This window comes from Cheilinus undulatus, linkage group 3 (assembly GCF_018320785.1).
Source record: "Cheilinus undulatus linkage group 3, ASM1832078v1, whole genome shotgun sequence".
Classification (NCBI taxonomy): domain Eukaryota; kingdom Metazoa; phylum Chordata; class Actinopteri; order Labriformes; family Labridae; genus Cheilinus; species Cheilinus undulatus.
This window is the reverse complement of record NC_054867.1, coordinates 31,703,314-31,730,374: the sequence shown is the minus strand read 5'-3', so window position 1 is coordinate 31,730,374 and position 27,061 is coordinate 31,703,314. Positions and strand designations below refer to the sequence as shown.

The following is a 27,061-nucleotide window of genomic DNA, read 5'->3' as shown; positions in this document are numbered from 1 at the left end:
GGTCATGGAAACCCATTCATGAAACCCCCACCACGAAGTTTTTGTGCTTACATTCATGCCAATGGAAGTTATGGAACTCTTCAGCCATGGAATCAGCAAAGCGTTTCACATGACTTTCACGCAACATGCACCCTTGCAGTCGTTGACCCCACTCTGAAATTTTACATTGCCGTCAGCTTTGTGGATGAGTTGCTGTTGTTCCTAAACGCTTCCACTTTCAAAAAAACATTCCCCAGCAAATTTCATTAACTGTCTTATTGCAAAGGTGGCATCCAACCCAGTACCACGCTTGAAGTCACTGAGCTGTCAGAACGACCCATTGCACTGTGGAAAAATGCCTTTGTCTTTATGATGTGTGTTGAGGTGAATGTTTGGCTTGCAGTCAGATTTTAAACCAGAAACATCTGGCTTCAACAGATTACATTTTTATTGGAGTGTTTATGTTATCTCTATTTTGTTGTTTTAGTTAAACAAAGCTAAAAACTTTATGTCCAGTGCTGGCATTGCTTAAAACTTTTCAGAACTTGACTAATCTTGTGCACATGAACTAAGATTAAATGCCCTAAAATGTTCTTGCAGCTGTCCCTTGTAGGACATTTAAGCTGGGGATGTAAAGCCAACATTAGCAGAACTTCCTAAGAAAATTAAGTAATTTTGTTTTTTACAGCCTCAACATCTTGACCTTGTTTATTCTGTATGGCTGAATGACAGTCTGATATTAAGGATTGCAAAAGTAATATCTTCACATTTCAGAGTTCATATATGGTGAACATGCTTTTTGTTGTCCTTTTTTGGGCTTTTTTTGTGAGAGATTGTGTTTAAACTCTGTACCTCTTTTTCCCCTTTAAACACACACAAACCAGTCCTGTTGTCCCCAGTAGAAAAAGGAAAGCGCAATGCAGTTCAGTCTAAAAAAAAAAATGGAGTAAAAACACAGACGGAGGATGCAGCGGCCCCCCAGGGGAGTATGGATGCCATTTGGCTCTGGACAGCAGTCTGCCCCCACTTTGAGTTAAACTGCTTCTCTATTCTCTGACCCCAAAAAATCTCTGAATTCAAACTTAAATTATTAAAATATGGAGATTCATGTTAAACCATTTGTTTCACAAGAAAATACATGATAATATTAGTTTCCCTGCATATTTTCTCTATGTTTTCTGGATGAATCTTCAAAACAGGTCCTGAACAAAGATGTTTTGTCTTGAGCAGTTTGAATTTCCTGCATAAATAAATGTAAACAAATATAATTCTGCACCAAGCAGATCTTTGGCGCTTAACCACGCCGTGGTGAAGGTCCTGTGTAAATGTTGTGTCTGCCAACCTCTAAGGGGATTAAGATGTGTCGACTCGATAAAAATGTGTTTAGTTTACACATGCAATTCACAGCAAACAGCTGTTATGTTTCTCTATCTCTTTGTAAATGCACTTAGCTTTTACTCCATGTCCTTTATCCCTATGCCTCACCCCCCCGCCCACCCTCTCCCCTCCTCTCTTCCTGCAGCTCATTTTAAATCTGATTGCAATAAATCTATTTGAGCGCTTCACTCATGTGCTCTTAAGCTGCAAACCTGCTCTCCCTTCTTTCTACCGCTGTTCTCTTCTAATCCCAATTTCATTCTGCATTTCTGCATCTTTCGTTGTTGATCTAAAATCACCTATTTTTAATAATGCATAGCGGTGAAAGGTTTGGGGTTATTTAGACAAATTTGAATAGTGACTCTACGTCTGATTTCCTGGCCTGACCAGGCATACAAAACCCGGTTAGAAGGCACTGATGCAGAATTACTGATGCAACAATCAGTGCTTTTGCATGTTCATGAGAGCTGTGTGTATATTTTTGTGTATGTGTGTGAGAATATGTGTGTTGGTGGAGCTGCTTGAAGGAGAGCAGTAGTGATGGAGCCTGAAAGCCCTGCAGCGCAGCTGTTCTCCCAGTGCATTGTCAACTTCACTGCTGAGCCCACAACACACGCTCAGCCTTAACCCCTGCTCGCACACTCTCTGTCTCTCTATCTCTCTCGCTGCTGTCTCTCCTTCTCTTCATCTACCTTCCTCTCTCTCCCTCTGAGTCTTTGTATCTCTCTTTTTGACTCCATTAGCTTACTTTTACAGCTATTCTTCCTCTTTGCCATGCCTGTATGATGCCATCTCTTATGCCCTATCCCACATGTGTGCCCTCAACTCGACTCATACTTGTAGAATTGTCCTTCGGCGCAGATGTGTACAGCTGTTGGACTGAAATCTCTGCAGATAATTCAATCATCCTATGCTAATATCTCATGCTCACTCAAGGGGGCGGGGCTCTCTGTTGACAGACATCTCTCTAGAAGGGCAAGCACTATGTCATGATGGTGACTGTGGAGCAATTTAAGGAAATGGAGTGATAAGAGCAAAGTGGAAGAGGCTCAGGCCTGGAGGATCGGCTGGCATTAAAGCAAAGATTCATGCATGTGTGTGTTATTGTGTGACTTCATGCAAATGAGAGTAAGAATATTCCTTGTGTGGATCTGTGTGCACACGTGTCAGCATGCCTGTGTGCATGTGTGCACATATAGGCCCGTGCATATGTGAGAAACTGATTGATCCTGCTTCCACATCTTTGTTTACATGCATTGTGTTTAAAGAGCCGCACACATGCTTGGTGTTATATTAAGGCACTATTTCAAAAGTGGCTTCTTGGCTCTTTTTTTCTGCCAGAGAGATTATAAATAGAAACATTCATGCTCTCTGAGTGTACTTTCCCTCCAGGAAGTGTGCATGCAGTTGTGGGTGTCTGACATTGGCCGCCCACCATCACGTGACATCTCCTTCCCATCCCGTCATTGGCTGGCACCTGTGGGGCTCTGTGAGGAAAAGCTTTTCTGACAGGACACAGGAGCCCAGAGGAGAAGCTGGGAACTGGGGAGAAGGACGTTGTTGGTGGGACCAGGAGAGCAGTGTGATATGTGCGTGTGTCATCATCATCATGGCTATGAGCATGGAGGTGCTGGGACGTGACCTCCTCGCTCCGGCAAAGGGCAGGGGATGATCACATGGCTGATGGAGAGGTGAAGGGGAAAATGAATGAGGGACAGGAGAGGATGATAAAGAGAGCACGTGTCATGGACATAAAAGTTCAGCTGACCATTTGTTTTCAGTTAATCATCATCCAATCATCAATTGACTTTATGATTTCTCTCTGCATGCTGAATTGATATTTTATTTTTCTAATAGCCAATTTATTGACTAATGGAATGGATAGACCAATCATGTAGGAAATCACTTGCAAAAGGTGTCACCAGATATTTTTGAGGAGTCAGCACCATCTGGTGTTTAATGATGGAAGTACAACGGCCTGTAGAAGAAGGATCAAAATGGAGTAATGACACATCAGCGAATGTTCCTGCGACACAGCATGCAGGCTAAATCCTCTCTCTGTTTCCATGCAATAACTCAGTTATGCTCAGAACGGCAATGATGACTGATGCATTAGAGGCGTAATAAAATAGATCCTCAGAATCAGAATAGATATGTGCAAACAAATAATTTGACCCTTGCTCTCTATTTGCACATACCAAAATTAGCCCTAAACCTTTATATTCATGTACACAAGGCAATAGTGCTGTGGTAAGGAGTACAGAGATGCAGAAATAAATCCTAAAAAAAAAAAAGTCCTTAGATAATAATAGATAATGAGGAGAGGGGGCAGTCTGCTCAGTGAAAATCTCAAAATAATCTTTATTTGCTCCCTCAACTAGAGCAGCATAGATCAGATATTCAAATGCCACCCTTCTTATCTGCTCAATGGAACACTCTGGACCATACCATTTGAGCAGATGTAGATTTAAGAGCAGTTTCTCAATGCTGCAGCTTGGAAAGCACCAGCTTTCTCTGCAGTATAGATCCAAATGTTGAAAAATATTTCTCCGTTTATCTCAGCTTTTTGTATAAAAAAAAGTGCAATGACATACATGCTATTTTCATTTTATCTATGTCTAAATGATAGACCCATTCATAGACAGTCTGCACAAATGCTCCTGATTAACTTAAACATTTTTGCATAAAACACTGCATCCATTTGGCTTTCTTTCAGTGCATTTCTGCAGCTTTAGCTTCTTTTGCATTGGAGGTTATGAGTAAACAGGTCAAATGCACCATCTGAGATTATTCACTAGATGGCAGGCAAACACTCTGCAGAGATAATCCAGTCAGATGTTTTATGTGCGTGCATGTGTGTGCAGAGGCTGCAAGTCAAATGCCTGCTTGCCAACAAACACTTAAAGACATATTCAATTATTTCTCAAGAGATTTTTAAATGTAAACAGATCATTTTCAGTGTCTTCTTAATGTGTGCTCACACTCTGAGTGAACAAGACTGTGGGGTTTGGATGTGCATCTCTATTCAATTTGTTAATAATTTATTTGTAATACACTAAGTTATGCCTGGGTATATTTTAGAATACTTTGAGTAGTTTTTATTTCGTATCTAGTTTTTCAAGTGAAAAAAAAAAAATTAAATGTTATGAATTGGTCAGAGAAGAAAAAAAGATAAGAGGTGTTGGAAGCAGCTGTCATGGATTATAGATTTAGATGCTACTACAACAGTGTAATGCTGCATTTTGCCCTGCAGGTTATTCGGTGTGAGGTCTCAGTCATGTCCTGGGGTGTCCGCATGTGTGACCCGTGAAGTCTGCTGCAGACGGTTTCTAGAGAAAGAACAAAATGTCCTCAGTGTGCAGAGGGGTCAGGCTCATTGAGCATCAGGATGACTGAAAGAAAATAGACAATAAGGATGAGATTAGGGTTAAAGAGGAGACATATTGTGCTCTGATCTTTACATAAATTTACAATTTAAAGGTCACTACCTCTCCAGTGCTTCCTTTGTTCTCTGTTTCATTGTCTCTGCAACACTCAAGCTCTCACACTCCATCTCTTAACGCAAAGTTAGTTTGGCATTAAAAGTAATTTGAGTATACTGTAAGCTAATAATGCATGTTGGCAATGTTATTTATTCAAATTATGAAGAAAAAGATTAAAATATTGAGTACAGTGAAGACTGACTCTGTAGGATAGGCTTTACCGTAAGACAGTAAAACAACATGATAAATTCAATCATCTGATACTGATGCCCTCTCTCCATTGCCCCCTCTATCATAATTGGGTATGAATAGAATAAGCTGATGTTGCCATAGGCCTGTCTGCCATCAATGTGTGAATCCCAAGTGAATTGGTTTTGATGTGTGTGAATGGCTTTAGCCTAAAATGATTGCCTTTTGCCATAGCTCCCTCTAGCTTCAGTGTTTGAATGAGGAATGAATGCATAAATAATCTCTTTCTGTTCCCCCATCGTTATCAATGTGTGAATGTGTGGAGTGAAAGGTAATGAATATGTATGAATTCAGTAAGTGTTAATACTGGTGGAATCCCGCCATAGCCCCCTCAGCCATCAGTGTGTGATTGAGAGTGAATAAGTGTGAAAGGGTATGAATGTAATTATCTTATGCTAATCACATTCCCTCTAAAGCTCCCTCTGTCGGCAGTGTGTGAATGTGGAGAGAACTAATATGAACACAAATTAATAGAATAAGCTAATGCTGGCGGCCCCTCTCACAGCTCCTTCACAGCTCCACCCCTAGTCAGGATGAGAATGATGCTCCATTCAGCTGAGAGTGGAGATGCTGGTGACTCATCTTCGTACTCAAACACAAAACAAGAGAGAGCTGCACACAATAGACAAACTTTATAGGAGTGTTGTGCCCAAAAAGCTTCAGTGGGTCACAAAGGTGTGCTTTGGGATAAAAATATTGAAGTACTGATGCAATCACTTATTTCACCCTAAATAGAAGAATAGACAGACATTACCACTGAAGAAGAAAAGGAAGTAGGGGCTGTTACATAGTCTCATGTATTTTTTTATTCAAGTGAAATTACTGCAGCATACATATTCTTAAAGCCCAGGTTGTCCTGAAACAAAGGATGTTCAGAGCTTGAGAGTGCTCTGCAGGCTTTATGTTTTAGAAGCTTTTGGAGACAATAAGTCCAGGAGAGACAAAATGGTCAGAAATAGCTCAGGGTTCAAAGCTCAAGGGACTAGTCACAAATCATCTGTACCTTGTGTTATAAAACATTTACCTTTCTACGGCCCCCTTGTTTCCTTTTCAATCCATGACAAGTTCATTTTTTCTGTGGTTAAGTTCATCTAGTATTAGTAGTATTTGTGGTTATATTAAGTCATAACATAAATTCCAAACATTTTACATAGTATGTAAATTTTTAACGAAGTCAATAGCCATGTATTAATCAGTGACTTAAGAAGCACAGGGAGAAGAAAACTGCTTGTAAAAAATATTCTTCAAATGAAGCGACCAGCTTCTAGAAACGCAAAGAAAAAACAACAGAGATAGTCATTAGCTTCAAAAATAGCCTTAAAATGGCTCACAAAAAGTGAATTGGTGTGGGACACGCCTACACCATCCTAGTGCTGATTTTACCACCTCATTTTTCATGATTTTGAAGCCTATTCTTTTAAACTAAGAGATGTTTTTCATGACTGAAAATTAGCCTGGGGGTTCACAACACAGTGGCCCCTACACAGACACATCTAGTTGGCCACAGTGCTAATGCTGTTAGCAGAGCGATGAGGAGAAAATATCCTCCCTTTTGTTTGTGCTCTTCTGTGCGGATCACGACAGGAGATGCACAAAACCTCTCCTCTGCTAAGACAAGCTTTCGGTGTGTCTCTCTGCTCTGGTTTTAACAAGAAATGTGGTCCAGTTCCAAGTAAACTGGCGTTCCTACGGTGACATCCAAGCTAACAGCTAATGCGGCAGCAGGCCCTGGATATACCGGCCAAGCCGACCGTAATGATCAGAAACCCATACTAAAAACAGACCAGGAGTAAAGCAAAAACATTTTTTTTTGTCACAGAAAGCTTTGATGCTCTCTGCACTTGCTTTGATAAAGAAATGCTGCCCATTTCTGCCAAAAGTGCCACTGTTGCTAATTTGAGCCAGTCGTTCCACTAGCAAGCCTTGAATACAAGCACTCACACAACAAGTAACCCTTCCCCTGTTAACTCTTAGATACTCATGCTAAAGCAGGTTGGCAGGAGAGCAAAAACACCTTTTCTGTCACGGAAAGATGTCAGTGTTGCTCTCTGTGCTTGTTTTTATGAAGAAATGTCCAGTTTTGACAAAAGTGCACCTGTGGCTAATTCTGAGCTAATCGCTCCACTAGTAGCCATTGTATGCAAGCATTTACACAAGTAACCCATCTCCTCTTAACTATCACATGCTCATGCCGAAGCAGGTCAGAAGAAAAGTGAAAAAATCTTTCCCTGCATGAAATGTTTTTAGGGTTGTTTTTATTCTTTATGTCATACAGAGACCTGGTCCAGTTCTAGTAAAAAGGATGCAATGCTATATTTGAGGTATTTCTAGCAGTGGAGGCAGCCATTTGAGGGCTTTCAGTACAACTAAACCCCACCCATAGTGCGACTCTGTATGTATGGCTCTGTTCACCACAGTGGAGGCAGCCATTGCTGACAGCTTTTAGAACAAGCAGACCCAACTCTGTATGGTATGACTCTGAAATTAGCACCATTTTCTCAGTCAGTCCAACACAAACAGAGCCATCAGAGAAAAAATCGATACAGCACAGTACTGCGATATTTTGTCTGGTGATATATTGTATCGTCTTGTCCACCAAGTATTGATTTTTTTCAGATGAATTACTAATATGAACTCAAGTCTGTGATAATGGAAAAAATAAAATTATTGCTTGGACAATTGTTTGTCCAGTGAGGTCGGCAGAGGTGACGGTCATAGAACAGGAGAAAATTAGTACAACAAACATGACAGCACCAAGGGAAGGACGTTAGGAATGCAAGCAGGGCATGAACATGAGACATGGGGTTTCCAAGAAGTGCTACATGAAAATATAATAAGACAAACATGAGGGCAAGACTGATTCTAAATCAGCTAAACAGTTGGAAAAATGGTCTAGATTGCAATATATTGCAATATATGGTATCGCATTACTTACGATATTGCAAAATGTTGAAAATCGCAATAATATTTAATTGTGACCCAAGTGTCGTGATAATATCGTATCGTGGGGTAACTAGTGATTTCCACCCCTACCAGATCTACAATACTTAGAAAAACCTAGGCAACTTTTGCATAATTTTTTATGGTTAGCCAGATTCATCTTTGTGTGAACTACTGTTTTGTTTTTGTTCAAGAACAAAAAAATCTAAGTAATATTTACTTAAAACAAACAAACAAGTAAACAAAACAAGTCTCAGTTTAAATAGCATTTTTTTTTTTAAATACATGACATTTCAAGTAAACCTTACTTGGAAAATCAGTCTCTCCAGCTTGACTCAGCTTCACCTCGACAGACCGATGCAGGGACTGCATCACTGCCGATGCTGCACCGATCCGCCTGTTGATCTCCCGCTCAATTCTTCCCTCACTCGTGAACAAGACCGTGAGATACTTAAACTCCTCCACTTGTAATCATCTCATCGGACTTGCGGCCACATGTCCTGGACACCCGGGTGAAGAGAGGGGCAGAGCTGTCAACTGATCACCACCTGGTGGTGAGTTGGAGGATGCCCATCAGACCTGGCAGGCACAAACGTGTTGTGAGGGTCTGCTGGGAACGTCTGGTGGAGTCCCTTGTCAGAAGGTGCTTCAACTCTCACCTCCGACAGAGCTTCAAACATGTTCCGGGGGAGGCGGGGAACACTGAGTCTGAGTGGGCCATGTGCCTTACCTCTATTGTTGAGGCGGCTGACAAGAGCTGTGGCCGTAAGGTGGTCTGTGCCTGTCATGGCAGTAACCCCCAAACCTGCTGGTGGACACCGGTGATGAGGGATGCCATCAAGCTGAAGAAGGTGTCTTAACGGGCCTTTTTGGCCTGTGGGACTCCAGAGGCAGCTGACAGGTACCTGCAGGCCAAGGAGTATGCGGTTTCAGGGTTGCCAAGGCAAAAACTCGGAGAGGCCATGGAGAACGACTTCCGTTACTGCACCCCCTGATAAGGGCTGTTCGGTCCCTGTACGACTGGTGTCAGACCTTAGTCCGCATTGCCTGAAGTAAGTCACACTTGTTTCCGGTCTCTTCTGGACCTCACCGGGGCTGCCCTTTATCACTGATTCTGTTCATAACTTTTATGGACAGAATTTCTAGGCGCAGCCAGGGCGCTGAGGTGGTCCGGTTTGGTGGCGTCAGGATTGGGTCTCTGCATTTTGCAGATGATGCGGTTCTGTTGGCTTTATCAGGCCGCGGCCTTAAGCTCTCACTGGAACAGTTCACAACTAGCCATGGTCTTCAGTCGGAAAAGCGGTGGAATTTGTTAATTTGTTTCCCTCCCAAATTCATAAGGCACTTTTTTTTTGTACAATTCTAGTAAAGGATGCATTTGAATGCACATTTTACAATTCCTTAGTCTCACAGGTAAACAAAGAACGCTAAAATTTGTAGTTGCCTAAAAGTGACATACAGTTTAAGCCAAACCCTCATTTAAACACCTGTAAACACGTTTAAACACTCCTCAAGGGCATCATACGAAAACTCCCACAATGCCACACAGGGGTCATTGATTCATCATGGGTAATGTAGTATTTTGTGTTTTAGAAATACAGCATGGAACTGAATAAAGATGTCAAGATCAGGTTCTGTTATGTGGATGTGGATGTAGGAGGATTCTTGTTCTGGATAAAATTCACAATATCTTGTATTTTAACATAAAATAACTGACTTTAAAACTAGGTGTATTTATTTTAATCTAGAAACACTGATTTTTACTGTTGATATCAGACTAAATTAAGTTAGATTTACTTTATTTCAGATTTATTTTTCTCAGTGCACAGTGTCATTCATTTGTACACATTGCTGTCTGTTCTCTGAGTAGCCTAATCTTCAATCTGTTTTCCTTCTGTTTCTTTCAAAATAAAAGCAGGTCTGTATCCAAACAGGAATTCAATGACTATTCATCTGAGACGGTATAAATGACAAAAAAATCTGTTAAATGCAAATAGTGGATTTGAAAAAATGTGAAAACAAGGAAAGATGAATAATGAGTTAATAAAATTCTGAAAATAATTTCAGTCTTTGAAAGTCAATCATTTCCCAGCTCTAATGAATATTATTGGGGATAGAGTATTAATTTGGGTATATGGATACTAAACTAAATCAAATTATGTTTTTTTTATATTTAATAGAAAATCATTTATTCATATAAAAATACTTCATTCTTTTTTTTCCTTTTCTGTCTTTATTGTTAATCCTACATTTGTCTCTCATAAGTCATTTTTAATCAAAAACCCCCTTCAAGCATTTCCATTGAGCTGTTCTATGTGAGTAAATAACAAAGAATAATCAGCCATCAGGATGTGAGTTATTCATATGGACAGTAAAGACAATGTGAATTAGGGCGAGATGTTTCAGATGCCCCCCCACCCCCTTCACCCAATTCTCCAGCCCCTCCCTATAGACACGCACACACATACACTGTATATACACACATGTATGCATGCCTCCATATGTGACACACCTCCAGCATCCCAGCCACACAGTAGCCAATCAAAAGCGGGCCGTTTGATTTTAGCACCAACACCCAGCCCGCGTCATCGGGTCCCCCCTCCTCTCCTCCTCTATGTGTGTATAAATGTGTGTGTATGTGCGTGCAGTGTGTGTCCTTGTGCATCTATGTGTCTGCATGCCTGACAGGATAAATCCAGCTCCCCCCCCCACACGCTCTCTCTCTTTCTCTGTAGCTCTGTCACTCACACACACACACTCACATACACACAGGTGCTGCTCTCCAGCAAACCTACACACACATATTTTTTAAAACACACAAACTCAACTGAGGATATTAGTTGGTCCACTTTTCTTGGTGCTGAAGAACTTGATATTTTGCCTTCATGGAGGATTACCACAAACCTGACCAGCAGACAGTGCAGGCGCTGAGGAACATCGCCAACCGCCTTCGAATCCACTCCATCAAAGCAACAACTGCAGCAGGCAGCGGGTGAGTTCTCTAAATGTGTCCCAGAAATCAATTTTAACATTGTGCATGCAAGATGAAATGGACACATACCAAGGAATGTCAGCAGAAACCATGCAAACTTGATATTTTTGCAGCATGCAGTGAAGAACATCAGTGGTCACACCTTCTCAGCTTCATACATGCACGCTTAGGCAGACATGCAGAGTGAATGTGTGCAAGTGAAGGGCCAAAGGAACAGCATGTCCTGCCTTTGTTCTTCTCCTGTGGTCGACTGACTGATTAATTTCAACATCCACACTTCTTTTTTAATTGGCTGGGTTGGAATTTCACTACTGAAATGAATAAAATAAGGGTATCTACATTACATAACATGCTTTATGTTGGTTTTTTACACATTAGAAGTTTATGAAATGGAAAACATGTTGCAGAAATTTAAATCAAATGTTATTCTATCAATGAGCTCACTTTGACTACAAGACACTTCAATTAAAACTGGAATAAAAGTCTTAAGTGCCCTAAAGTTATCTGTCATCTTCTTGTCTTTGCAAGATAAAGATTTTAATCTATTTTTGTTTTTTGAAAGACTATATCCTCTTGTGCTGTACTGATTTGACCACCATGTGCAGTGCTTGCTCGTGCGCATACTGCAGCCTTGCGTGATTCAATTTTGCTGCATGAAAATAAAGTTTCAGTGACCTTAAATACTCGTTTTTAAACCTTTTCTTAGATTTTTTTAAAAAACGTTTTTTTCCAATCCTGTATATGTGACATCAAATCATAGAATGCTAAAAGAAATGCCTGTTAAATGATAAGCTGAATCATACATTTTCGTTCCCACCACAGTTGCAATTTTATTTTCTAAACAGAGCATCTTGCCTTGTTCTTATTTTCCAAAACTCACAGATATAGAGTTTAACTGAGCTTACTGAGAACAAAGAAGCTGTGGACTGAACCCATTTTAAATCAAAGGTTACGTAACCCCAAATATTCTGTCTTCTGAGTGTTATAAAACACCAAATGACCTATTTTTTCTCTCATTTTGATTTTTATATGAAGTAAAATAACACTGCTACCTTAGGACAAAAGCCAATCCCCACTGATCAGTATGAGAGCAGAAAAAATGTCCTTAGTTTCCACTGTTTGTTGTTGGTGTTTAAAATGGGGGGTCATGGTTGCATTTGAGCAGTTATATTCATACAGCAAAAACAGAAGCAAAAACAGATTAAAAGAAAACATTATTCTTTTGTAAGACAATCGATGGCCCTTTGTTTGCAGCACACAGCATGATGTCTATGAGGTTCTGTGACTGCCTCTATCTGCAGTTTAAATAGTACTGGTATCAAGTAGCCTGTTTTCATCCATCCTCAATACAGCTTCTGGTTAACTGTTTGAAATTCTTTGGATTTCAACATCTTCAGCTGATATTTGAACATATTTTAAATAATTTCTGATTCTACAGGTTAGTACATACACCTCCACTGTGGGTCTTGAAACTAGAAAAAAAAAATCCTGCATTTGTTCAATTCACTCCACTCAAAATGTCTTACAGTCAATTTTTAGGTATTTAAGTATGCACGTGTTAAAGCATTGTCTTCTCTATTTTGCAGACACCCGACATCATGCTGCAGTGTGGCAGAGATCATGTCGGTGCTTTTCTTCCACACCATGAGGTACCGCTATGACGACCCGAGGAATTTCAACAATGACCGCTTTGTCTTGTCCAAGGTGGGGGGGGTTAAAAGATTTTTGAGGCTTTTGATTCTTTTGTTTTTTTTTTCTTTTGCCCTCCAGAATTCAAACCTTTCAAGTTAATCACTCAAGCATTTATCAGCAAATATATTGCATTTTTTCTGCCCTCCACAGGGCCATGCCGCTCCAGCCCTGTACTCCATGTGGGTGGAGGCCGGCTTCCTAAAGGAGAGCGAGATGCTCAGTCTGTGCCACGTGGACTCCTCCATGGATGTCCACTCAACCCATGTAAGCTGTGATGTACTGTCACACACTCTTAGAATCAAATCTTGGAGCAAAAACATCCTACCAGTTATGTTTTTTTAACTTCTCTGTACATTTACATAAAGGTATTGTGTATATTTCAGAAGCAGCAGTTTATGGATATGGCCACCGGCTCTTTGGGCCAGGGTCTTGGTGTGGCCTGTGGGATGGCTTATACTGGAAAATACTTTGACAAGTCAAGGTAATATCTCTAACATGCCGAAGCACACTGAAACACATGTAAAAAAGACACAGACATAGACTACCTATGTATTAGGTGAGAATTAGATTACATCTTGCATGACCTAATAACAGATAATATTCTAATTTTGGATTCAAGTGTTTTTTGGTGTCATATTTGATCTGTTTTATGTAGCATTTTGTTTTTTTCTGGATTCTGTGGGCGTGTGCTGCGGCTACATGCTCTGCTCTTACGATTCTTCTGCTCTAATAATCACAGGCCTCCCAGTTTTATTACAGTTATTTCTCTGCTTTCTGAGTCAAATTTAAGCAATGTGCTATCAAGCATATATCTATTCTTTATCTCTAATCATCATCATGATACTATCCTTTTTATTTCCTTCTTTTTTTGCTTCCTATTACAGTAAAAATAGTTCATTTTTATTCAAATTTCTGACTCATCTTGGAATATCCAACCCAAATGATACCCCCTATTTTTGAAAATTCCTTTCTTTCCACAAACAAAGACTTCCCATTGAAACAACTGAAGGGTTCTTATTTGAGGCATGTTTCAGAGGCAGGTGTGAAACTCAGCTCACGCCTTCAGGCCCTCAGGAAGCTTTTACCCTGTCAGAGCCGCTTGCAGACCCAACTGTCGAATCAATCTGACTGGAAGAGTGTCAGAGAAGGTTTTCACAAGATCTGCTTTCTCTTGAACGCCCAGTACCCCACCCTGATGTGCACCTCACACATAAATACACTCACACACTTATTGTGCAGTCATGTGTGTTCTCCTCCTCCTCAGTTACCGTGTGTACTGCCTGCTGGGGGATGGGGAGATGTCAGAGGGTGCTGTCTGGGAGGCCATGATGTTCGCCTCCTACTATCAGCTCGACAACCTGGTGGCCATCATGGACATCAACCGCCTGGGCCAAAGTGACTCTGCACCGCTGCAGCATCATGTGGAGAAGTATCAGAGGCGCTGTGAAGCTTTTGGGTAACCATGCAATAAATTGAAATATTATAGCAAAAACTAATAGTGTATCATACTGTTTACGTTTTATAGTTTGATGATAATTCAAGTGGCATTTCAGCAACCATCTTTAACTTCTACATTAAAGCTCTGGTGTGGAACTTTTGACTTGTGTTCATTATGGTGCCACCTGTGGGTTTTCCATCTCTTAGCTCCTTTTTTAAAAATCTTTTTAAAGATATTTATGCCTTTATTTTATAGAATAGGACAGTGGATAGAGTCAGAAACAGGGATGAGAGAGAGGGGAAGAAACATGCGGGAAAGAGGTCAGAGGCTGGACTTGAATCTGACATACCAGAACTGTTTCATCTATCCATTTGATCTGTTTCGCATTCAGCTTTAAAATCTCCAGTACAAAGTGTTTGGGAAAGGCAAGACTTTCCAAAAAAATTCTTGGAAGGTGATTTGTTTCGGTCTGTTACATTATGAGCCAATCAGAGCAACAAGACAAAATGAGATAGAGGGCATGTGCAGCTGCAGTAGTAACCTGAGCTTGACTGATAGATGCTGACGTAGATGATGAATGGTGGAGCTTGTTGGTGGATAAACCTCATGCTAAGGCCAGTGGAAAGAAGTGCAAAATAATTTTTGCTGCTGGCTTACAGTACAACTAAACCCCACCTATAACTCTTGCAAACTCATGCCAGAGCAGGTTGGGAAAAGTTCGCAAAATCTTTTCCATCATGAAAAGCTTTAAGTGCTGTTCTTTGCTCTTTTTTTTAAATAAAAAACGTAGTTCAGTTATACTATAGCTACAGCCAAGCTAATGGCTACACTGGCAGCAGCCATTTGCTATTGGTTTTCAGTACAACTAAACCCTGTCTGTAGCTGTTGCCAAGTTCTGCCCAAATGACGCTGATCGGTCAGGCCCATTTTCAGACCCAGCACAATCATTTCAGATTGCAGCTTTGCAAGATGGATCTGCCAGATGACAGACACGGAAACTGGCTAATCCATCTGCTTTGAAAGATTATAAAGTTGGTACTTTCTTTTTAAGATTTATTTTTGGCCTTTTTGCCTTTATTTGATAGTATAGGACAGGGGATAGAGTCGGAAACAGGGGAGAGAGTGGGGAGAGACATGCAGGAAATAGTGCCACGGGCCAGATTCGAACCCGGGTCGCCTGCGTATATGGCATGCGCCTTAACCACTCGACTACCGGCGCGCCTAAAGTTGGTACTTTCTTAACAAAAAATCTGCCCAATTTTGATATATAAGATAAAGTAAAATTCTTAAGTGTCCTACAAAAGATCTCGTTTGACAATTTCAGGCATAGAAAATGTCCCAAATCACATTCTTCTGTACTTAAAGACCCTGTAAAGTGAAATACAAAATTTTTGTCTTAACACACTAGGTATGGTTGCTGTGAACATGTGAAAATGCTGAGATGTGACTAAATTTTGTATTTAGACCGTTAAAAGTTTTTCAACTCTTTCCTGCCTGGGTTTAATCTGGGCGGGGCAAATATATGGGCTGGGGAATAAGCCCGCCCCTCTAACGCTACAATATAAAATCACAGAGCAGTTTATCTCAGTACAGCCTGTTGTTAGCTGATGTCACTGCCTTTATTGAAAGTTAGCAGTCAGTTAAATGCTGTTTTTGTTCATTGTGAGGTAAATTTGCCAAATCTATCAGCCACAGTGGCTTATGGATCATTTAAAGCATCATAACAGAGATTTGAGCCAGAAAACAGACTTTGTCTCTTCTCTGGCACAGAGCTAGGCAGCTATGCTCTGATCATAAGGTCAATGTAAGGTCAAGGGGCAGGCGTATAGAGTGGTGCAGGAATAAGTCCTAAAACACAGAAGTAAGTTAGCATTTTCCCTAGTTCCCTAGTCTGAAAGTCTATGGGATTTTTGAATGACTTTACAGTTAAATGCTTGAAATAAAGTCTGTGGTGAACACAAGCTCAAGAGAGTTTAACGTTTTATCCTACAACATAAAATACATCTGAAACATGCACCACCTTTGAATTGTGTATCTTTTCACGTCTTAATGAAGGCGGTTGCTACAAGATAGCTAACAAGGACTACAGCGTACTATACGTCATCATTTGAAGTGCGCCAACTGAGCCTGCTGTTCACTTTGATAATCGGGTGATGACGTTAAATTCAGTTGACCGTGTTGTAGGTCAATATACCATGATGTTAGGTTTTTACTTTTGCCAGTGAAATTAACAAACCAGATATGATGCTTATATTATCGATTTGTGAAGATTATCTTTTATGAACCAAACGTGTAAGTTTCATAAACTTTTATTGGACACAGACCTTATTTTCAGCAATAATCTAAAAACCTACTGAAAAATTCCATAGGCTCGATGCAGAGGGAACCCATGCAACGCTAACTTCCACGTTTGACTACAAAATTACGTTACGACGACTGCACCACTCTATGAGGGCTTCAGATTCAGATTGTAGTATTTTTTTAAATTTGAGAGGATAATTTTTTTCCTGAGTGGGCGTGGCTTCAGCTTATTCAACAGACATGCCCACACTTTCCTAGAGAAGATTTTATTGCCTCATTATTCATGATTTTGAAGCTTAGTTTTATAAACTTGGAGATGTTTTATTTGACTGAAATTTGAACTAGGTGTTCATAACACAGGGACCTGTCATACAACAAACCTAAATAAAGATTTATTTTCACTTTACTGGGTCTTTAAAACTAAAGAATTGAGCTGGAACGATGGATATGTTGCACCCTCAGTGAACACCATTTTGGTGATATAGCAGATATTGTACCATAGCATGCTAGCTAGTGGCTAGCAAACGTTAGCATGCTATTGCGCAAGCTAACAATAGCATTTGATAGCTAGCAAATGTCTTATTAGCAACGGCAGCAGAATTCAATCAAGAATAAGACTTTTAAGGCAAAATAAGTTCAGTATCTTTAAGCAAGTAATGTAAACATGCCATAAAAGTTACATAAATCTTACCGTAAGTGAAGTAAGCCATCAGATTTCTATTATAATCGCCCAACTAACTTGCTGTTATGTAGAAGTAGAAAACAGAGGTGGTTAAACTGTTGTCACTTCCTGTCAGTTCAGAACAGCAGTGTGCCATTTGAGACAATACTAACCTGCTGTGATAAAATACTCTACTGCATTTAAGTGTACTGTTATACAGTGTAGTAACAGGAGAAAGCAATTCGAGTCACACTGCTTGTTTGGGTCATGAAAAGGCACCGTATGAACTGATTTTTTTTTTTTTAATCTGCCAAAACTTCTCCTGGGAGCTTTAAGATTTGCTAGCTTTTCCATATCATTTACTGTTGTTTTAATAATTTGATTTGCTTTGCGTGTTTGTAGCTGGCATGCCATTATTGTGGACGGACACAGTGTGGAGGAGCTTTGCAAAGCTCTCAGCCAGGCCCGCCATCAGCCCACTGCCATTATTGCTAAAACCACCAAAGGCAAAGGCATTCCAGGTAACTTTCCACCACTTCCACTGCTCAGCACAGCAAGTGTGTACAATTTGCAAAGGTGCACAGTGTCATTTTCCCATTGTTTATCAGCTTGTTTTTTATGTTTGCAGCTGCAGAGGATAAGCCTGGGTGGCACGCCAAAACCCTGCCTAAAGACATGGCCGAAATGGTAATCAAGGATCTGCAGAGCCGCATCATGAACAGCAGCAAGCACCTGTACCCCCCTGCTCCCATTGAGGACTCCCCACCTGTGAGTCTGAGGAACATCAGGATGCCGAGCGCACCCAGCTACAAGGCTGGAGAAAAGGTTTGACATCACCTATTCTTGAAAGTGTTTCATAAGAATTCAAAGCACTTAAAAGGGATGTAACTGAATGATATTTGAAGATGAAACAACACTTTTTCATTTTTCTGTCTTTCAAGATCTCCACACGGAAGGCGTACGGGGTGGCACTGGCCAAGGTGGGCCGCTACAATGACCGTGTGGTGGCTCTTGATGGAGACACAAACAACCTGACCTACTCAGACATCTTCAAGAATGAGCATCCCAACCGCTTTGTGGAGTGCTACATTGCTCAGCAGAACATGGTACAATTCTCCTGGAAACTCAAGAATTCTTCCCATATTTACAAAACTTAAAGCTCCTTTGAGAAACTTCTGATTTTAATTAAATTTGGTGCTCCCTGTGGGAAAAGAGGTACATCAATCTCTTAGTCGATTTTGAAATGTACATATTGAAGTAAAAAATATACCCTTCTTTTAACTGTATCACTTATTTAGGATCTGGTTGGACAGTGTGCTGTTTACTGCTTCGTCTATTACCTGCCCCCATCAGCATTAATATTAATCAAGAAATAGTCATTATTGGGATAGCCTTGGTCACTTTGGTTGAATATATGGAAAGATCAGTTTGTTTTATAACCTAAAAAAACTCCCCACAGGATTTTGAATCTAAATATTTATTAGCAATGCACACTATATTAGGTTTAATAAAACTTTTGGTTTAATATTCACATTGTTAAACCTTTATCATCTTTAGTATGGGGATTTTGCTGAGTAAACTGCATGCACACTCACATACTGCACATCCCACAGCTGTGACTCTGCGTCTGGCTTATTTAATTATTCATGATATATCTGTAATGTACAGATGAAGAAGACACACTACATTTCACTCCTTATTGTCCATGTTGCTGCTGCTGCTATAGTACCAGTGGTTAGGCAGCACAATTCTTGTGTACCCTGTCATAATTTTAACTCATCTAAGATAAATTATTTGCCGATTGGGTGGTCAGACTTTAATTCCTTGTGTCCAACAGTGGCAGCCGATGTAGGTCAGCCATGTGTATGATGATGAGCAGTCTTGACAAGTGTATTCAGTGGTGAAATATTAATAAGCACAGAAGGGTGGGGCCATCTGGCTAAATGTATGAGAAAGTCAAAAGTTAAATGGCCATATTTGTGCAAAAAAAAAAAAAAAAAAAAAGAAAAGAAAAGGCTCTGTATTTAAATCAAGAGATTGCCTCTGTAAAAAAGACATGTATTTTTAATATTTATTGTATTTATCAATGAAATCTCTGATTTGAATGGAACAACTGCCAGCTAAGCCTCTGAAGTAGCAGTTTGTTTTCTTTGTTTTGCATCTGCAAGAATCTATCCAACATAATATTTGCACTCTCTTGGATTTTATATTGCTTTTTGAAAAGCGTGGAAAGAAACCGTAGGATTGTGCAGAGTTTAGAAGATAGGAGAGAGGAAATTATTTGTAAGAGGAGGCATGCCACTGATCCTTCCATATGGGAGGATAAGCTCTGGAGATTTGGAGAAAACGCTCTACTTTAAGTTCAAAAAGGCGTCTGATATGGTTTGTGCTGCAGATGTTTGACCCTCTGGGAGACCCTTCTGAGTTCAGGCACATCTTACCTGTCTCCATGTTATCTTACACATGAGGTTTGTATGTTTTGTGCTCTTATCTGTACTTCAAACTATGAATTTGTGTTTTAGGTCAGTGTGGCCATGGGCTGTGCCGCCCGTGAGAGGAACGTTGTGTTTGCCAGCACTCTTGCTTCCTTTTTCACCCGCGCCTATGATCAGCTCCGCATGGCAGCCATCTCTGAGAGCAACATTAACGTGTGCGGCTCGCACTGTGGCCTGTCCACTGGTATGTAACCACTGTCAGCCACATTACCCAGCAACACCTGCACAAACCCTCCTTTTATCCCTCACGCTGAAGCCAGACATTTTCACAGTCTCTCTAATGTCAACTGAAAATGGTATCTGTGTGTGTTTGTGGGTGCAATCCTTTCTTGTCCCTTTAATCCGGTGTTTTCCTCACCTACTACCTCCCTTTGGCCTTACAGCTAGTTCACACTCCTTCCCCTTTCCTCCCTTCCTGTCTGTCCTGGAAGCTGTCAGCAGGAGAGCAGGTGTTCCTCTGTTAGTGCAGGTATACTGCATGTACAGTCTGGCTTTATGTCTGTGGATCTGCATGCATCCGCTCACCTGACCTCACAATAACTTATAATAAAGATATTATGAATGTTGGGCTAACCCCACATGTACATATCTCAGGAGAGGAAGGCCCCTCTCTGATGGGTCTGGAGGATTTGGCGATGTTCAGGGCTCTGCCTACAGCGACCATCTTCTACCCCTGTGACGGCGTGTCTACAGAGAAGGCTGTGGAGCTGGCTGCAACCACAAAGGTAACATCTAGTGTTCAGGTCTCACCAGGCCTGCTCGAGAACAGGCAGGGCCCCTGAAAACCCAGAGGATTGTCCCTCCCCAGTTGTGGTTTATCGATGATATCAATGCACCTGTGTTGAATCATTGGTGTTGATGCTAGCGTCCTGGCTAACAGTTAGCTCATTTTGGGGCTGAAAAGTGTGTTAAGCTATTATTGGGGTCTGATGTTCAAATTATTTACTATTGCCACTTTTGAACCCCTTTTCATTACTCTTTCCACCTGTTTGCCATGTTTGTTTCAACACATACCCTATTTTTGCCACTTAAAACCAGTTTTACAATTTTTTTAACCGCTTTTCACAATTGTGCCACTTAAAACCTGTTTTTGCCACTTTTCTCCATTTTTCTGCCCCTGTATACCTTTCTTAACCCATATCATTTTTTTCTCCCATTTTCCTTATTTAGCCTATATTGCCACTTTTGAACCATTTTGCCACTATTTAACTCCTCTTTAACACCTTTCATCCATTTTCTGCCAATTCTCTCCTTTGTTTTGCAATTACTTCATTATTTTTTCCTTAAAGTTGTTTCAGTTCTTTCTACTTTCTTCTCTGTTCTCCTAGCCTGCGCACATCCTGAATTAGCTATGAAGTCTGATATTACTTTCTAAATGGTATAGCCCAATGTACCCATCCACATTGTTAACATTACCAAAAATGGAAACTCTGTTTAAGAAAAGGGATTTAAATCCTTAAAAAGGTTATATCATACTACAGCATGAATAATTAAATAAAACAATTTTTTCATGTTGCTTTGATTAGGGTGGTTATTATTCTGGTTAAATATGAAATAGGATTATCACAGATTAATCTTTACAATGGACCATGATTTTCCTGACCTCCACTGCCCCCCTGGTTGGCTGGGCTCCAGCAAGCTCTCCCCTTTATTCCCCCTTATGGGCAGTCTTGGGTCTTTGATATGTCATTTGTTAGTTGTCCGAAAGTCTCATTGGTGAATGTCCTGTTTCTCTTCATGAAGGGTGTTTGCTACATCCGAACCAGCCGCCAAGACTGCGCCATCATCTACAACAGCAATGAGGACTTCCATGTTGGACAGGCCAAGGTGAGGCGGTGCTTGTGCATGGTGTAGCAGTTAACAGAGAGTAAGGACAACAAGGAAAACAAACAAAACGATCATACCAAACCGTATTTGAAAGAGACGCTATCACATTTTCTTCTTTCAGGTGGTTTACCAGAGCAAAGAGGACCAGGTGACTGTGGTTGCTGCTGGAGTGACTCTGCATGAGGCCCTGGCTGCAGCTGAACATTTAAAGAAAGGTATGGTGAAACAAAAAAATGCATTTAGTGATGTATTAAAAAAACGCAGTACATCAGCCCAACATAGTCGGTAAATATACGTTTTTATAATTAAACAGAGTGGACCAGAGTTTTTTGACAAAGAACTCAACCTGCTGTCTTTTTGCACTTGAAACACTGATGTCAATATTTGCAATGGAATGGGTCGTAGAAAACCTTCAGGATGCTGTTTCTTGCCTCCTCTGACACCTAACCAATGGCAGCATTTACAGGCATAAAAAATTACTATATAGAAATAGTAAATCTTACTGATGGAATTTTTTTGCCTTTGTAGGACAAGGAGACGCATTATTTTTTAGCTCCAGTTTGATTCAAAATTAGCAAAAAAAAAAAAAAAAAAAAAAAAAAATACATATAGGAGCTTTAAATTTTATGATTGCAATTTCAAAACTCTTCCATGTTTGCTCTCACAGTTCTGAGCATTAAACCAGTGCTTCTGAGATTCTCTCTAACAGAATGGATCCTTTACTGATCAGAAAAATACCTGTACTTTTTAGTAAATAAAACTGGTATTTGTGCTTTTTCACTGTGGTGTTTCATTCATTAATTGTCATATTGTATATGATATGCATTATGGTGATTGTGAGTTAATTTCTTTAGCATTAAATTGTGTTTTAAGGGGTAAAAAAAGAACATTCATGTATTAGATTCATTATTATTATGAACATCCTGACCTTGCAGCTGCTATCTTAAAACTCCTGTGAGAAACTTTTGGCCTATGTTGATTTTAGCACCCCTTGTTGGCAAGCTTGTCCCTCTTATCTGATCCTGTCATTTACACGCTAGCCATACTTTCAAACAAAAAAGTCTCTCTTTCAGGCAGACTTTTCAGACATTATTCTAAAAAAAACAGTCTTGTTATTGATGGTATTGCTGGCTATTTTTAGCTCATAAAGATGCCTCATATTAAATTAAGTCTGTGTCCAAACCAGCTAAAACTTTTATAACAGCATCTTTCAGTTGCAGCAATGTAAATTATAGTATCATCTATTACGTAAGGATTCTCACCTACAATACCTGACATTCCAGAGAGGATCTCAGTCAGGGTCATCGACCCCTTCACTATCAAACCCCTGGATGTGAAAACCATCATGGACCACACACGTGCCACCAGAGGACGCCTCCTCACTGTGGAGGACCACTACTATGAAGGTAGGTCTGCAGTAAAGTCGCTCATACTGTGTTCAGCTTCTACATAATGCATGGCCACCACCAACCGAGCAGCAACAAGCTCCTCAGTGTGATGCAGCTGGAGCCCAATCATTGGCCTGCGATGTCGGGTGTGTTGCGGTGGCACATTTTCATTGGTTCAGTGAAAGAGCGCAGTGCGGTGGCGTTCGCTTATTGGCTGATGGGAGGCTGACTGTTGTGTGCAGACAAGGTATTGGTTTTGTGGTGCATTTTTGTAAGTGTGAGAGTCAGAGAGGCAGAGTGCTGTCAGATTTCCTTAACTGAGCGTGTGCCCGTGGGGCTCTCTGTGACCTAGATAGCACAGACAGCCAGGCCCCGTGTCTGTGAGGGAGAGAGGAAGGCTGATGGCATGGACACCATTAGACAAAGGGTACTGGGCATCAGTTAGATGTTAGGTATCTCATTCAGTTTACATAAGAATCAGACAGTGATATAGTGCTAACATACTAGGATTGAACCTGTTTGTAATGGTTTCTTTTCCTTTAAGGTGCTTGTTTTAAGTTTAGTTTCCACTTATTTCACTTTATTCCCCATTTCCCAACATGTTAGGGGACATCAGAATAAAATTTAAAATCAGGGACATGGAGCACAGAAGGCCTTGTGGACGAGTTGCGCGCAAAGTCCGGCCTGTGGCACCTGTCCGTCATGTCTCTCCCCACCCTCTTGTCCCTGTTTACTATCTATTCACTTTCCTCTTTCTTCTCCATCAATAAAGGTAAAAAAAAATCCTCCAAAAATGTCTGTAATAAAAATCAGGGATACATTTTGAAGTATGTTGGGGGGGCTTGGGAGGTAGAGCAGACGCCCCACATGCACTGTTCAGCTAACAGCTGTCCTTTGTTGCATACGTTTAATCAGATATTATACCTAAGCTGATTTTCAATTTTTTCATTCTTACTAAATATTGTTTATGAATATGAGTAAAGAGGAAGGATGCTCACAATGCAAAAGAGCCCAATAAGTACTAAATTTAAACATATTTATCAGAGCACGTTGAAAACTTATTTCACCATTGATTTCTAGAAACACCCTACACAGTCAGAAAGCAATAGTGCCAAATTTGTCCTGCTCACCTGGCTTAAAAACCTCAGAAAGTTTTTTTCCCGTTAAGATTTTTTGTGTTCAAAAAAGCTAGTTTAAGTCTTTTAAGCTAGATAGTGGTCATCTCCATCAGATGGTGGTTTTATGCTGTTCATTTTGGAAAAAAAAAAAACAGCATAATCCTCAGTTACTTTATGCTGCTCCTTTGTTAATTTAACAGCTAATCTATAAGCAATACTACAGTGGCCAGGAAGTCCAGTACAAAATAAAAAAAGCCTGAAGCACTTCCACAAAACTTGAAACAGATTTAACAAAGTCAGATAAAAAAAATACACAGTCTGAGACACTTTAACAAAAAAAAACTTGAAACAAATTTTAAAAGTCAGATAAAAGATGACAAAGCCTGAAACACTTTTTTAAAACTTGAAACTCAGGTGACTTTTGTACAGAAGCCCTAAAAGGCCATGTATTCACATATATATTACTTACTCAGTTTTCCCGTAATAACAGGATAAATTAACTCATTATCACAGTTAAACAAACATTGCTTTCATGACAAAACCAGCTTTATCTCAAGATAACAACGAAAACTAGAAAAGCACTCGGAGAGTGCAGACCTCCACCATTAGCACTATCTCCCAATATTGAAGAATCCTTTAAAAAAATTCCTGGATCTGTCCCCATGTGCCCCCCACCACGGTATTTGCCGATTACTCCCTCCCCAGTGGGGTAGAAACACGGTGAGGCAAAGCATTTGTTGCGCTGAGGTTGCCAACAGATGCACCCATGGTCTCACTGGACGACTGGAAGTCATGGCAGAGGGCTGAATATTCCTCTATTCCTCCTAGCATTGTGAGTGTTCTCACTACAATTGGCTGTCTTTCTCTCTGTTACACTCCGACTCGTCTCCTCGCTCCTTCTCCTTTCAAAGTCTATAAACAAAAAAACTTTGAATAGAAACACACCCAAAATGCTGCTGGGGTTGAAGTTACTCATGTCTGCCATCTCCTGGTGTAAAGTGGTAACAGCGCAGACCTCCACCATTAGCCCTATCTTCCAATAGTACAGAATCCTTAAAAAAATTCCTGAATCCAGACGGTGATCTGGATCACTCCCAAAATCTAATTAGTTCTTCCTTATGCCATTTCTGACATTTCCTGAAAATTTCATGAAAATCCGTTTACAACTTTTTGAATTATGTTGCTAACAAACTAACAAACAGACAAACCCACCCGATTACATAACCTCCTTGGCGGAGGTAATAAATCAAGATCACAAGAAAACCAACAGAAATGATTCGTTATCACGAGTAAATGGAGGAAATAGTATATGTGAATATAAGGCCTTTTAGGGCTTCTGTACTTTTGGCATTTTATGCATTACCTTTATGTGTTTTACATTACATGTAGTTTTTCTTATTTGAAATTTTTCATGAAATGTAATTTTTTAAAAAGTTTTTCAGAAATTGTTATTTTGTATCAGACATTGTAAATTCAAACCAAGTTTTGTAAAAGTTATTTAGACTTTGTAATTTTGTATTGAGCTTTTTTGTACATTTGTTTCTTAAAATATATAACAATTTGGGGTAATGTAAATTTGCTTTAAGCTTTGTAGAAATGTTTCACACTTTGTAATTTTGAAATGTACTCATGGGCCACCGTACAATACTAGTTTGTTTAAAAAGATTTGTTTATATGGTTAATATTGAAGATTAAGTTAGAAAATCATGAAATGTAGAGATGAATACTTTAGATGCGTGAAAAATTGAATAAAACATAAAAATAATGCACTTTATCATTAGATATTATTACTGAAAACCAGTATACAACAACATAACTGAAAACTTGACATTCATCTTAAATTGATAAGATAAAAAGTACATTTTAGTCTGTCTGAATGAGTTGACAAAAATTGTGATATGGTGGGCAAGACAGCCACAGTTTGGAAAATTTGATTATTACGTGAATAAGTCAAGTGGGTAATTGTAATGGCATTTCTTACTATTCCCTTCCTTTTTTGCACACATATTTTTGTGGGAAAGATAAAAACAACATATGAATCCACAATAAAAGGAACATCTATTTTTGTATTCCTATACAAAAGGCTTAAATTTAAGTTGTATGTAAGTTTTATGTAAAGAGCTCAACCAAACACAAAGTAAAAGCTGCTGTTACATTACAGCATAAGTAATGAAACAATTTGATGTTGATGTATGACAGTTACAGTTGATTTTCCTTTCAAAATTTGATTTATTTTTCTACAGGTGGTCTTGGGGAGGCCGTTTCCTCAGCTATGGTCAATGAGTCTGGATTTCATCTCCAACGTCTGGCTGTGTCCCACGTCCCCCGCTGCGGCAAACCTCACGAGCTGCTCAAAATCTACGGCATTGACCGTGACTCCATCGCGCAGGCTGTCCGCAAGATGCTCAGCAGCTCTACCAATGCCAAGTAACTTTCCTCCTTGCCCCACCCACCTGTCTCATCACTTCCTTGCAGCTGAGGATTATCAGTCGAGTAAGTTTTTGATTCACATGATACCCAGCTCTTAAAAAAAAAAAATCCTTTACTGTGAATGCCCCTAAGTGTGTACTGAAGTAATGTGATTATGTGTCGTACACTTTGAAGTAGATTTCCACCTTTTTGACCCTTCTTTTAAGCATCTATCACCTCACACAAAAGGACAGAGATATGCACATATCCTCATCATTCAGAAATTCAAACGTGGCAGTAATAATCATACTATGTGATGCTCTTGTATGTGTGTTTTTTAAAAGCTCTTTGATTCATCTGGAAATGTTTTTATATTGTTCTGATGTAGCCCTTAATTTACTGGGTGGGGCCTAGCTTTAAAGTCAGTGTTTATCATGACCACAGTGTCAGAGAGAAACCAGCTCAATTGTTGTTTTGTAGAAGGTAGTGGGGAAAAAAATCAAACAAATGTAGGTAGGTCATAAAGAGCAGTCACTTAAAATCACATCTTAAGACTATGTAAACTGTTGTGCTTTTAATAGTTACATAATTTCTCTTCAGCACTGTATGTTTCCATCTACCTACACACCTCCATGTTTGTTTGTGCAAGCCGTACAACTGGAGAGGAGCAGCAGTGTGATGATAGTGGCATCGTCTTTTGTAAAACTTAAGGT

General features: G+C 39.9%; 1 protein-coding gene across 1 annotated transcript; it reads left to right on the top strand.

The window, feature by feature from the left end:
- Window positions 1–10,912: 10,912 nt before the first annotated feature.
- Window positions 10,913–27,031, top strand: tkta (transketolase a). The gene is made up of 14 exons (XM_041783429.1): window positions 10,913–11,019; window positions 12,606–12,723; window positions 12,862–12,975; window positions 13,095–13,192; window positions 13,976–14,167; window positions 17,514–17,632; window positions 17,740–17,936; window positions 18,053–18,217; window positions 19,634–19,790; window positions 20,201–20,331; window positions 21,350–21,433; window positions 21,555–21,648; window positions 22,717–22,839; window positions 26,183–27,031. Exons 1-14 carry the CDS (start codon window positions 10,913–10,915, stop codon window positions 26,368–26,370), a joined length of 1,887 nt encoding a protein of 628 aa, XP_041639363.1. The 3' UTR covers window positions 26,371–27,031.
- The last annotated feature ends 30 nt before the right edge of the window (window positions 27,032–27,061 follow it).